Below are 13818 nucleotides of genomic sequence, written 5' to 3' on the forward strand. Positions count from 1 at the left end.
ATTTACCCCCAAAAGTCACATGAATTAACCAAGTTTTGTGTAAGATACTTTCATAGAGGGATTGTTGACACTGTAGGATGTGTCATTTAACAATTAATTATTGTTGTTAAGCTGTGTTAAGATAAAAAGAAGGTCCAAAGGAGTCAGTGCCTCACCAGCGAGAAAACTCACTGCACTGTGACTGACTTACACATGTACTCCAGTGTTCCAACCGGTGGGCTGAACTGCTTGAGGAAAAGTGGATTAAAGTTCTGAGCGCTGCCAAAGTCAATAATCTTGATGACATTCATATGCGTGACAATAATGTTCTCAGGCTTGATGTCCAGGTGGAGAATTCTTCTTGTATGAAGGTAGTCCAAACCCTGGAGGACCTGCACAATATAGCTGACCACATCATCCTCTGAATAACGGAACCTGAGAAAGAACATTTTGTTAAAAGAAACTCCTAATTAGTGGAAGATGGTTGTCAACTGCAGTCAGGCAAAGTTGTCACCTGTCTACGAGGCTCTGCAGAATCTCCTTCCCACTGCAGTATTCAGAGATAAGCACCAGGTAGCGTGGTGTGACGTAAGCCTCGTGCAGTGCCATGATCTTGTCATGATGAAGTGACTTGAGGATGTCATATTCTTGCAGCACCACCTGCTTGTTTTCAGCTTCATAAGGTACAATCTTGGCCATGAAAAGGTTTCCTGTGGCGTTTTCACGACACTCCCGGATCACACCAAAGCGGCCCCTGTGTGATGAAACAGCACGATTAAACATTAAGCACATGATGATTAAACCAGCACATTCACATTTGATGCATAATTATAATTTAAAAAGAAATAAAGAACCAATGTTACTATATAGGAACCCTGGGAACCATTACTCTAGCCAGCATGATATGGTATTAATACTGCAGTTCCAAATGGTCAAAGGAAAACTGCCCCCTAATCTATCACAAAGCAAGAATGATTTTTAACAGATATTGTACTGCATGTTACAGGGTAGAATTTTTGTCGTATTACCTTTATGGTCAGTCATTGCTGGGGCTCTGTAATTTGCAACAGTTTTCTACTGGTTCCTTCCTTCTATTTCCTTAGCTAAATTGTGCCAAAGCAACAACCATTCATTCTACCATTTGTCTAACACTTATCGGGTTCAGGCTCGCCGGTAAGGTGGAGCCGTTGATCGAGCTCACCCTGTACACATGGGCGAAGTATTACTTTGAATATTGTCATTCAACCACGTCATTGTGTTCTCTGGACTCCACAGAACAGAGCCATCAATGCCCTGAGAACACGTAGACAAACAACCATTCATACTCACGTTCACATGAATGGGTAGTGTCCAAATAACCCAATAGCACAGGAAGAACGTAAGACCTCCACAAAGCCGAGATTTTAACCCAGATCCTCCTGGTTGTGAGGCTGGTGTTCAAACCGCATTACCACTGTGTTACACAAACCCTTTCAAAGTCAAAACGTCTTTGTACCTTGCTTTCTCATCCATGAATGTGTAGGGTTTCTGTGGAACTCCCTGACGCAGATATCCCTCTCCAGCCTTGCCAAGTGGCGTCCTGCGTCCAGAGGGTGTGGCCCGTCCTGCTGGGGTGACTCGTCCAGATGGGGTACCACGACTGTCCCCTCCTTGCAGCACAGGTGTTAAGCTCTGTACCACTACCACAGGTGGAGAGATGGCGGAGGGGGTGGTGATTGTTGGAGTGGATTGACAAGATGGTGTGGCATGAGCGCTTGCAGCTGGTGTATACATTGGTACAGAGGAAATGGGCTTCCCTATGATTGGAGGTGTAGGTGAGGGAGCTTTATTGCTAATAGTCACAGATGCCTTAGCAGGAGTCTGAGGTTTCGGTGGAACAACAGGTGGAGGGGTCACCTTGGTTTGGGGTTTGCCCACACTGATGCTAAGGGTAGACTTTGTTTTCCCTGCTGTTGTTTGAACAACAGTGTTGGTCTGAGCAGGAGCTTGTTCCGAAGGGGCTGCAATAATAGAGGGTGTTGGAGCTGGTGCGTTCAACTCAACCTGTGTAGTTGGGTGCATGGTTTTGGAAGAAGCAGGTTTTTCAGATGGTGAAGGACCTGCAGTGGAGGAAGGGACAGGTTGGGCAAATGTCTGTGTCATGGCTTTATTTGGAACTGGTTTCATTGGTGGAATTTTCATGGATGACATCATCACCACGGGGGGTTGAGGAGCTGATGCAGCTGTGGTCTTTACAACCACTGTTGCACTGGACTCAGCTGGTTCTGATGAAAGACAAGTAGAAAAGAGAGCATCTTTTAAGATAAGTCATCAAACCTTGTGTCAAGTGAAGGAATACTGAAGAATACACACAATATATATTGTATATATATTATATATTAATATATATTACATATAATATATATCTATTAACTGAAAAAGAAAATAATGCAACTAATATGACAATGTTACAACTACACTCTGTCATGTAAAATTCTATATTTTTTAAATCGTAAATTCTGATTTCCCCATCATGTAACGCAATTCAATGCATAGTTAAATTTACCGTATTTATTTTGATATACCTGAGGCATCCAGGCGTACTACTTCAGAGAGGTTGCTATATGGGCCTTGACCAGCTTTATTGACACAAGCCACCCTAAATCTGAAGATGCCCCCTGCTGGTAAGTCAGCCACATTGTAATAACAGTCTGCCACTCCTGTAGCCACAATCAAGAAGTTTGACTCTCCTGCAGGACAAAAGAGTGAAAATATGAAGATTAATACACTGTAATGTAAAACAAATTCTATGGGCTAATTGGAAAAGATTCATATAAATGTCATTTGACATTTTCAAATGGTGCATCATAAGGAAGGACGACTTGCAAAATGACTCATTTTCATTATTGCCTCTGTGCAATCGCTCCTGTTTTTATTAAAATCCACAGGTAAGAATAACTGGCACTGTATGACATCATATAAAAAATAATCCCGTATAAGATGATTGCATCTCGGAACTGTCAGTATCAGGTATCTCTAATCTACAGTATTTATTTAACCCACATTCCCATTCATGTTTGGTAATTTATTATTTTTTTACCATTTCAATGCCTATAGCACGCACATCAACCATCGATGCAAATGATTCTAAAAGAGAACATATCGATAAACGAAACACAAGACATTTGATATTTTTTTTTAAATTTTAAAGACATTTTTGATATTTTTGAAAGCTAATTTATTTCAGTACAGTGGAACCTTGGTTTGCATCATTAATGCGTTCCAGAAGGTCTGACTCTAACCAAAACGATGTCGATGTTGTTTTAGTGAAGTTTTCCTGGACTGTCTTTGGGTCTCCTTGTCTTTATTGAATTCTTCAAATCAAATACATTTTGCACAACATCAAAATTGAATGAGCTGAATAAGCTAGTAGTAGTGGTTTAAGCAACAAATCAAATCATTTTCAATACTAACCCTCTGCTTTCCTCTCCAGAGAATACGTGCAAGGTGCCATGGTGTCAGAGGGTCTCCACAGCACCAAGACTGTGTTGTTGTACTTTTGAGGAATCTCAGGTGTTCCAGGTCGATTTGGCAGACCTTTCAAATTGTGAAAATGTGAATGTGAAAGTGACATAAAAGCTGAATAAGGTGCCATGTCTTACGTGCAAGAGAGATTGTGCATGAGCTGGAAACAGAAGCTATGGGGTTTGTTGCAACACATTCGTAGACCCCTGCATCCTTTTTGGTGGTCTGCATGATCATCAGAAGCTGTCGGCCATCGGGGCAGGCTATCATGTTCATCCTTGCATCTATCACCACAGGTTTCTTATCTGAAAAAAAAGTCATAGATACAAAATGTATACTGTATAGATGAGTTTATGTTTGTATTACATAGAATAAATACAGTAATGATGGTCGAAGGTGATCTTAGCAATAGGATGGATGCCATCACTGATTTGTCTCTATACTATCTGGCGTATAATGACAGGGAAGTTACATAATAACTTTATCCATTATTGGGTCATACCTTTCATCCAGTTGATTTGTGGGTGTGGACTGCCTGCAGGCAAACAACTGAGTGTAACTGGATCCCCCTCTAGCAGGACGTGATCTCTTAGCTTAATGTGGAAAACTGGAGGGAAATCTGTATGACAAGAATGTTATATGCTGATTAATCTTCATATTATTTGTTGATAGAACCAATGGATAAAAGCATGTGACTGAAAGTAGATATGATACTAATGTAGACATACCAGAAGCCAATCTAGAGTACTGACGTGATGCTAGAGAACTTGCTTCTCGAGAGATAGCTGTTGGAATATCAGGTTGTGAAACAGTCTTGGATCGTCTACCCCTGGTTAGACCCCATCGATCCCAGCGCGATCTTCCCTCCCCTTCAATGCCTATCCAAGAAAAATGGTCATCTTACCACAACACACTGTAAAAACATCCTGAACTTTATAAGAAAGAAGTGATTGCCACATACCCTTTGATGTGTCTGACTTTAAACTGGACATTGAATCCAATGACTCAGATGAGGCCCCATTACTGGCCTGAGATGCCAGCTGGTTCCGAGGAACATTAGTGGCTTTCATTCCACGGCTCTCTGATGTTGCCCGACGAAGCATGGACAGAATTGGTGTCTTCTTTGGTTCCTTCTCTTCTGATGCTTTCCGTTCCTCGGAGAAGCTGCGAATTCTGGTTGAGATGCCAGCCACTGTTGACTCAATCTTCCTGCGCATTGTTAAGACTGGAGATTCATTCGGCTTTTTCGGTTCATTTTCCTCTTTTTGAAGAGAGGAATTACTCCCACCATCCATGCGCACCATCTCCACTTCCTTCTTGTCTTGTATGTCTTGCTTTCGTCCAAGAGTCCAAGATAGCCTACGTCTTGAGGGCACTGTATCTTCTTCTTTGGTCACTTCCTCTTTGCGCTCGGTTGAGGGTGTTCTCTTCAGCCGCAGAGAAAGCCTTCTCATAAAACCTTGGTCCTTCTGAGCTTCACGAAGGTCCTGAACTGATTTGGACTTCTCCTCAAGTTTCCTTGGTGTCAATTCCAGTGGTGCACCCATTGGACTGGGTCTATATACAACCTCGCCTGACTCTCTCGAGTCTGTTGGTATAACTTGGGATTTGTCATCATTCTTTGATCGAGACAAAAATTTTAAACTTCTCGTCAGGGAAGACTCACGTTTTTTGAAGCGGGACTCAAATACCTCCTCAGAGGTAATGTCCTCAAGGTCCATTCCGGCAGATGGCTGACTTGTTGCAGTCTTTGGTGGGCTAGGATCTTTTGTTATTGTTTCCGGTGAAGCCACTCGGGAGTATACAGCTGGATGCTCATTTGTTGACAGAATGTGTGGTTTGGGTGGACCAGGTACAGCAGGAGATAAGGGAGACAACATGGTTTCAGGAACAACGACAGGTGTGGATGGACTGAGTGGCATGTCACTGAGTGGCTGGAGAGAAGGGACCATGATTGTCTGCATAATACTAGCATATGCAGAAGTCCGTCCATCTGGAAGAACAACAGGCACAGTAGATGACACTGTTGAATAAGGTGAAACATTAGTTGTGGTGGTAGAGGATTCTTGTGTTGGTCTTGTGGTAGATGAATTCAAGGAAATTATTTCATTCTCTTGTGTCTTTTTCTCATGAACACTTGGCCAAGCTGCACTGCAAATTCCTTCTTCACATTCTTTCACGATCTGTTCTTTTTGTTCTTGTTCTTTTGCCTCTATTTCTTCCATTTTCTCCTTGAGGTCAGTGTTTTGTGAAAGATCTATGTTGCAGACAAACTCTGATTCATTCATTAAATCCTCAGATATGCTCATGTCCTTCTCAGAGAAGCCACTTGTGCTTGACCTCTCATCAAAATTACCTATATCTGCAGTCACCCCATCCATCTTTTCACTTGTAGTTTCATCAGGCTTTGTCTCTTTCTCCATTAATGAGTCCTTGCTTCCCGTTTGAATAGGACTGTCCTGCACAACATACTCTGGCGTTGGCGGTTTTGGTGAAGGCTCTCGTGGGGTAACTGGACGGGAGTCAAACTTTGATTGCTCAGTGAGAGCTGACATTGATATCGCTTGTTTGAGTTTTCGCTCTTCAACCAGTGCCACAGGAATCTCAAGCGGAGCCCCGGACCTTCTGTGTAAAGGTATCGGTTCTGAATCACCTTGACTGAAGGAAGAACTTTTGCTCAGAACCTTCGGCTTTGAAATTTCATCTCTTTGCAAATCACTGGATGCTGCTCTAGTCAGTGAAGCAGGGCTTAGTCGGGTGGTGCGGGAATAGCGATCTGAGGTAACTCCAAGTTTTTCATCACCCATTCCTAATGTTTCTAAAAGAGGACCTCGGAGTCCACTCATCTTCTTGTCCACAGAACCACCACGAAGCAACCGTTGCCTCATAAGCTCCAGTTTAAGGGCATAATCTTCTTGACTCATCTTGGCAGTTCCTGGACTGGTGCTTCGCTTTGGTAGTTCCATGGAGACAGCTTTCTTGAGAACTTTTCTTCCCCCCTCTTGGTTTCCTTCAGTACCTCCTTCCTCTGGTGTAATCCTCAGTAGCAAAGCACTGTCAGCTGAACTTCCCCGCCTTAGCTCTCCTTTTCTTCGTCCACCCTCAGGTTTGTCTGACTCCATACTTGAACCTCTTTTTAGAGGCTTTCTTTTAAGAGCTGTTGTAGGCAGTTCAGCAGGTGATTCTTCATATGAGGAGTCAGTTTTATTATCATTTAATGTTCCCTCTTGCTGGCACCTTTTACCTGTCAACTCGGGCCTATCCTTGTCCGTTTCTATTTTGTAATGTTCCATTGTCTCTTCAGTGGTAGACACTGACCGTTTGGTTCCATTCTGCTTCCCTGAGTCATTCTCATTGGTCTGGATGTCATTCAGTGACATCCTTGATCCAGAAAATTCCATGTTAAGTGGCATTGGGATAAAAGGAAGTTCATCAATGTCTTCATCCGAATCTGAGGACGATGAAGGTAAAGGTGAGGCTTCTTTAAGGTGCCTGGGAACGGCAATGGAGATGAGACTTGAGGAATCATTCAGTAGGTCAGGAATGGACCTCATGACCATTTTAGATTTGTAGCTGATTATTGAACGCTGAAAAAAAACAACAACCTTAATTTGGTATGACAGTTTGTATACATGCTGGACTATTGTGTCTAAACTGAAGTAATTCACCATTACCTGCCATTTTCTGCGGGATATAAACTTCTTCATTGCTTCTGTATTTATAGCTGATCCCTTACTAAGAATCTGTGTTTTTAAAAAGTTATTGGAAACACCAATAATAGATTAACAAAAAGATCTTGCTCTGGGGTTTCATTTATAAAGGTTGTGCATACATTCCATCCATCCATCCTTTTTCTATGCCGCTTATCCAGCCTAATCTAGCTGTCTTCGGGCGAGAGGTGGGGTGCACCCTTGGACTGGTCGCCAGCCAATTGCAGGGCACATATAGAGAAACAGTCATTCACACTCACATTCATACACTCATGAGGGACAATATGTATGCAGTTTTGTACTCTGCACACATTTTGAATACGCTTGTATACTCTAGGTATATTTTTTGTTGCATTATGGATTATGCAACTGTGTTGAGACACGATTGCACAATACACCAGCTCGCTCCTCGTCCTGCAAATCCTCTTGGGTAGTGTGATGCACACCTCCAAAAAAATCTAACCTATGTGACTGGTCTGTGATTGACTGTGATTGGTCGGCTTGTAGAATCATTTCCACTGTGTATACTTGTTCAAATGCAAATGACTCCTCAGTTGAAGAGAGCGCAAATAAACATTTGCAATATAAATGACTGTTGTAATGAATCACGATATTTTCTGCACCACAAGGTGCACCGGATAATACGGCGCAGACTCAGTTACGGGGTCTAATTCGGTAGTTAACACATGCATAAGGCGTACCGTGTTATAAGGCGCAGGACAAAATATGTGGTCTATTCAAAAAAGGTAATGGAAGCAAAATAGTGACTATAGTTGAACTTTATTCTACTATTTAACAATGCACTCACCCTGTTTCTAAATAATCTTCTCCCACAAATCCATCAAAGTCCTCAGCTTCTGTATCTGAATTGAACAGCTGGGCAATTTCGCCATCAAACATGTCGGGTTCCCTCTCATCATTGTCGTATATGGGTGCAATTTTGTGTCATTGGGAAATGGGCTGACAATCAAGAGGAGCACTTACCAAAGTAGCACAACAACATTTTTACAAATGGCACACACACGAGGCGCACCGGATTATAAGGCGCATCATTGATTTTTGAAAAAATTAAATGCTTTTAAGTGTGCCTTATATTGCGGAAAATACGCTAGTTTGGTTGCAATAAGACTCCCACTTCATTACCTTCATAACTATTGTTTGCTAGCAGCGAAGGAAGCCAACAAGCTATATACTAGGCAGAGTGCTTGGTCAAAGCTTTATAGAACCAGAGATGCCCAAAGTGCGGCGTGGGTCCGTTTTTTGGGGGGCCACAGCACATTAGGGGAAATAAAATTAAACCAAAGAAAGCCGAAAAAAAAATCTGTAGGAATGCTTTGCACACTTTCATAAATGAGACCCCATACCATTTCAGAGGTACTCAAAGCTGCATGCCGTTTTTTTTGTTACATATGTATGTACATTGTAATCCCATGTATTCATTTTGTTTGGTTTAATTTGTGTAAGTGCATGCTGTACCTTGAACCAGGGATGTCGGAGACATTCTTGACTGTCTGGTCTCCTAAAAGAAAATTAAGAGAAAATAAATAAATAAGAAGAGAAAAAATAAGTGGGAATTGATTTTGTTGACTTGTGTGTGTTTGGCACCATAGGTACTTAAACCATCAAAAAGCTGCCTCGTATTGACTCTTGACTACTTGCAAGTCATGTCACCAGTTCGTATATTTAAGTTCATATTAAATACTTTGGAAGCATCTGGTGACTCGGTTGTGGCACCTGAGCCATAGTTTGCCCACCCCTATACTAATGGCTTGTTTACTCACAGTCTGTCTGCAACCAGCAGTTTAATGATGAAACCTTTGGCCTCTCTTGAAAGATTAGCAAACATGTTCTCCTCAAAAGCCACATTATAGTTTCTGATGTTCATCACAGAACTGCGGTCATTTTCACCAGCAAATGGAGAAACCCCTGTCAGACTGGTGACAAAGATACCATTTAGAATTTTTTTACAGGACAGAAAGTTTGAAAATGTAAAGAACATGCTTTTGCTCACCACAGGTATGCAATAACTCCAATTGGCCTAAAAGGACAAGACAGACAAGCAAGTGAGACTTACGTGTTTTCGTTTTAAGAAATATTTTGCATATCTTGTGAAGCTGTATACCATATGTCAGTTGCTTTTGACACAGGAGTCTGATTGACAATTTCCGGAGCAACAAATTCTGGTGTGCCATATTTGCAGTACTGAGCCTCATCTGGAGTGATCTCCAATGCATTGCCAAAGTCACAGATTCGGATTTGATCGCTGTGTGCGTCTGCCATAAGGATGTTATCAGGCTGAGAATACAAAAATATGCACTGAAATCTTTTTTTGTGCCTTGAAATGATTCATTACATAATTGGCCATATAAATGGAGATAATGTCTACACATTCTTATCAGCATTCCAAAAGAATATTCAAAAGAATCCGATTAAAACCAACCTTAATATCAAGGTGCATGATGTTGACATGATGAAGGTAGTCCACACCCTCAAGCAACTGTCTAATACAAAAATGTACCTAGGGTTCAAAAAGCATGAGATTATATTAAAACCATTCTTGTAAGAACTCGCTGTGCAGTCATAATACATTACCCAAACTTACGTCAGACTCCAATAGCGTAGATTTACGTGTAAATCTCTCAAGCATCTCCTCGTGGCATCTTTACAGATCAATTAAGATAAAATTATTTAACACCATAATGTGTACATTGAGGGGGTGAAATATTAAATATACATTGGTGTGGGTGAAGTTGCCCCCTTCCTGATTTTTTTTTTTTTTTTTTTTTTGCATGTTGGTCATGCTTAAATGTTTCAGATCATCAAACACATTTAAGTAATAATCAATGACAGCTGAACACAAAATGCAGTTTTTAAATGAAACTTATTTTGCTGCGTTTTAGATCCTTGTCCTGCTGCAGAACCCAAGTTCATTTCAACTTGAAGTCACACACATTTTCCTTCAGGTTTTTGATGAGAGACATGCAAAAAACAAGAAATCAGGAAGATGACAAACACCTTTTCACACCACTGTCAGCTGTTTCTTTCACAGTATCTTCTCAAGCTAGCATAATTAGGATACATTTCAGTGATGATGATGACTGCGTTCTTCTTTTCAAAGGCATCATAAAAGAAGATAACTCGCTCATCATCCATCTTGGAGAGGAGGCTCATCTCTCGTAGAGCAGAGGTTTTCTTCTTGGCCCGTGTGGAAATAAACTTGGCAGCGTACTCCATTTTGTCAACCTTCCGGGTCACACGTTTTATGTAGGAAAATGCACCTCTGGGGGAAGCAACAACAACGCTGTTTCAAAATTGTGTTTTAATGTGAAGAAATAAATAGAAATAAAATTAGGTGGATAAATGGCGGTACCGCAGTTTTTGTTGTAAAGGTTGGGTTGTACAATTGTTCCCGTAGGAAAGAATGCAAATCTAATTAATCTGTTCCAGACGCCCAACACAAAACACTTGGCTTCTATGGCTTAATGGTGGGTTATTTTGCAGTCGTACTCAGAGACTCTCTGAACACCTACTCGCCAAACAGTCAAGTTACGCAGTGTGCTTGAACGACTCATTATGTGAACAGCCTCATTGTGACTGCACAGTGAGAGCACAGTGCTTGGCAGATCCTGCTCGGACAGTTTGACAAGGAGACAGAGTTAAACACATAACAATGATTAAAAGATGTCCCAACTCTAAAAGAACCGCTATCCGCTCTCTACAGTCTGAGTCAACAACACGTGAATGTTTTTGATTGGGCACTCAGTGATACATGGGCAAACTGACTACTCTCTTATGTGTAATTTTTGTCAAAAAACAGAGTATGAAAACTGAGGTGTCACCGTATATTAATGAATAGGGTTGTTCCAATAAAGACATGGCTCCTGTAGCTATGTATGATCTGCAGATCCCATCGGCTTGCATTCTATGCCTTATGAAATATACCTTCCAATTTCCTTGTGAGTATCATACTGGTCAGTTAGTCGTCGCAGTTTCCTCAGAATAGTGCCCTCATCTTCCATCGGCTCCTCCTTGCTCAAAGCTATATGAGTAGAGTAAGCAAATTAGGACTGTATAAATAAGTGGAAATGTATAATTTCAAAGGGTTCTGTAAAAGGTTGGAAGCCATACTAGTTATTTTCTCACCTTCATGAACCGTGAGTTCGGCTTTGCAGGACACAGAGCCTGCCAAGTTCCTTGCAGTGCAGGTGTACACACCAGAGTCTTCTTGACAAGCATTAAGAACCACCAGGGAACATTCATTATCATCGTACACAAAAGTGTAATGACTGCCCTCGGACAGGAGAACATCGTTCTGAAAACAAGCGCACCCAATTCCTCCCATTTCAGTTGTGTTTTGATTGCGCCCAGAAAATGTCCCCAACGTACGATACAAACCTTGAACCAGAGAATGTCAGGAATTGGTCTGCCTTCCACAACAACAACAAAGCGAGGGGTCTCTCCGCAACACACATCAATGTCCTCCATTATAGTTTCAAATGTTGGAGGAGCTGTGAACAGAGTACATCACAGAGACAAACAGATAGATCGAGAGACAAGTCGGTGGACAGTAGTGGTACTTACCTGCCATTTCCACAGTAAAGGTGCAACTATCACTCCCATACTTGTTGGAGGCCACAAACATCATCTCCCCAATGTCAGAACTCCTTATTTTCATCAATTTGAGTGTGTGCTGGTCATCATCTGGCATTGCCATCTCGTGTACACCAGTTTTGTTGTCTAAAACCGCTCCCTTCCTAAACATACACAGCAGTTTCTATTATATACTCAATTCTATGTTTGAGAACAGAGAACTGTTAATGATCATCATCATATTACATAAATAACTTCAGATTGGGATATTTCTATGATCGTTTCTCAAAGAAGGTTGTTGTGAAGGAGGCACCACCTTTCACCGACTACAATCAACTGGACTTACTTACAGGACGATACAAGAGGGAAAAAGAGATTAAAGGACTCTTTTTCACAGAAATACCTTTTCCAGATGGCGGCAGCGTTGACGTGATTTATGGTGATGGCGATGGTTACTGACTGATTTTCCATCACAAACACCACTTCCGGTTTATCAACAATGACTGGAGCCTCTTGAAGATAAGGGCCTTATAACAAAAGAATAAAATGCTTAGTCACAGCAAACATGTATTTGCATCACACAATGATAAGAGAGGGATGCTTTAAACTCACTAAAACTATACCTCTGTCCAACAGTATAACTGGATCTGTAGCTGGTGAGGGCTTGCTAAAGGCCTTGGAGGTGATGGTCAAGACCCTGAAAGAATAGCGCACACCTTTGGACAAAGTGCTGATGGTATAGGTGGTCTCCTTCAGGCCTGATGCAATTATGGTCCATTGGATGGAACCAAGGGCTTGTTGCTGGATGGCATACATCAAGGATTTGGGCTCTGAATGAAAAATGTTTTTGTGCATCAGAACTAGCCCTTTCTATAAGACAAAAAATGTTTTTGCAGTACATGTTGTGTGGCATTCTGTCGCATGTTTCTGCATACCAATGGAGGGGTCCAGTCTCCTTGGCTTCTTCCAGCTGAGGGTGACAACTTTGCCAGTTATTGTTTCAATCACTGGAGTCCCATCAGGAGGGTCAGGAAGGATATCTGAAAATAATAACAATGGAAATAAACTGCAATCAAACCAAACTCAAATCAACAACAAGGTCATTGCAATTGATCACAGCTATACAGTATCCATCTACAGTAAACCTCGGATATATCGGACTCGCATATATCGGAAATTCGCTCACAACGGACAGATAAAAAAGAACCGATTTTTCTGTAATGCATTTCCAATAAAAATTCATTGCATATATCGGATTTTTTATAACGGATTTCGCCCATTTCGGACAAAATCTCCAGTCCCGTTCCAATGCATTTCCATTAAATTTCCCTCGCATATATCGGATGGCCGTATCGTGGCGCTCCGATTCGCCGAATCGTGACAGGCCGCTATACAACGTCATTTGCAGCGTTTGCAGCGTTGCCTGTGCGTCCAGGTACATTGGAAACATAGTCAAGGAAGTGCCTTTTTATAACGGATAAAATACGATTTACGCATATACCGGATATAAATCCGATATATGCTTAAAACTGACATTTTCCGGTATACGCATATAACGGATTTCGCTTATATCGGACAAAACCAGTGGGAACAATTGAATCCGATATATCCGAGGTTTACTGTACAACAAAATACACAAAAAAGAAAATTACCTGTGACATACAGATGAGCATAGCAGGTGGCCTTGCCTATTTTGTTAGATATGACACTCTTGTACACGCCACCATGTGCATGACACACCGACCGTAAGACCAGGCTGTGGACATCCCGAACTGAATAGAATGGACACACAGGTTTGAGGATGACACAAAAATCGGCATTGATATGAATATTCATTAACAGTCATCCTATAATGTTGATGTTGTTTGGATGTTAAAAAATGTAAATGAGTGTGGTATTCTGCCCTTGGTTTACACACATTTCATGGTTACTATATGGCACGGGTCTTGGGGCTGTATTAACTACGTATGTTAGTCCAATTTTTATCGCAAAACATCCCTGTTAGCATCGTGTTAGCAGAGAAACCGGAACCAGA

The 13818-nt window shown here is 41.5% G+C and overlaps 1 protein-coding gene across 5 annotated transcripts in view; it reads right to left on the reverse strand.

Annotated features, from left to right (window-relative positions):
- The window catches only part of spegb (striated muscle enriched protein kinase b), a 40855-nt gene that overhangs the window by 4423 nt on the left and 22614 nt on the right, over positions 1 to 13818 (reverse strand). For 4 of the 5 annotated variants that reach the window (XM_058082854.1, XM_058082855.1, XM_058082856.1 and 1 more), the window contains 25 exons: positions 13436 to 13555; positions 12719 to 12823; positions 12407 to 12613; positions 12187 to 12310; positions 11775 to 11947; positions 11589 to 11701; positions 11337 to 11505; positions 11136 to 11232; positions 10273 to 10473; positions 9796 to 9853; positions 9634 to 9711; positions 9316 to 9488; positions 9205 to 9231; positions 8975 to 9127; positions 8670 to 8712; positions 7158 to 7226; positions 4445 to 7070; positions 4212 to 4361; positions 3986 to 4102; positions 3621 to 3788; positions 3433 to 3555; positions 2544 to 2708; positions 1475 to 2243; positions 494 to 733; positions 191 to 414 (listed from right to left, as the gene is read on the reverse strand). In XM_058082854.1, the coding sequence (XP_057938837.1) occupies positions 191 to 414; positions 494 to 733; positions 1475 to 2243; positions 2544 to 2708; positions 3433 to 3555; positions 3621 to 3788; positions 3986 to 4102; positions 4212 to 4361; positions 4445 to 7070; positions 7158 to 7226; positions 8670 to 8712; positions 8975 to 9127; positions 9205 to 9231; positions 9316 to 9488; positions 9634 to 9711; positions 9796 to 9853; positions 10273 to 10473; positions 11136 to 11232; positions 11337 to 11505; positions 11589 to 11701; positions 11775 to 11947; positions 12187 to 12310; positions 12407 to 12613; positions 12719 to 12823; positions 13436 to 13555 (6492 nt within the window). The remainder of the gene's footprint in view (positions 1 to 190; positions 415 to 493; positions 734 to 1474; positions 2244 to 2543; positions 2709 to 3432; positions 3556 to 3620; positions 3789 to 3985; positions 4103 to 4211; positions 4362 to 4444; positions 7071 to 7157; positions 7227 to 8669; positions 8713 to 8974; positions 9128 to 9204; positions 9232 to 9315; positions 9489 to 9633; positions 9712 to 9795; positions 9854 to 10272; positions 10474 to 11135; positions 11233 to 11336; positions 11506 to 11588; positions 11702 to 11774; positions 11948 to 12186; positions 12311 to 12406; positions 12614 to 12718; positions 12824 to 13435; positions 13556 to 13818) is intronic. The other variant, XM_058082857.1, reaches the window with a different exon arrangement.

Source organism: Doryrhamphus excisus, chromosome 9 (assembly GCF_030265055.1).
Source record: "Doryrhamphus excisus isolate RoL2022-K1 chromosome 9, RoL_Dexc_1.0, whole genome shotgun sequence".
NCBI lineage: Eukaryota > Metazoa > Chordata > Actinopteri > Syngnathiformes > Syngnathidae > Doryrhamphus > Doryrhamphus excisus.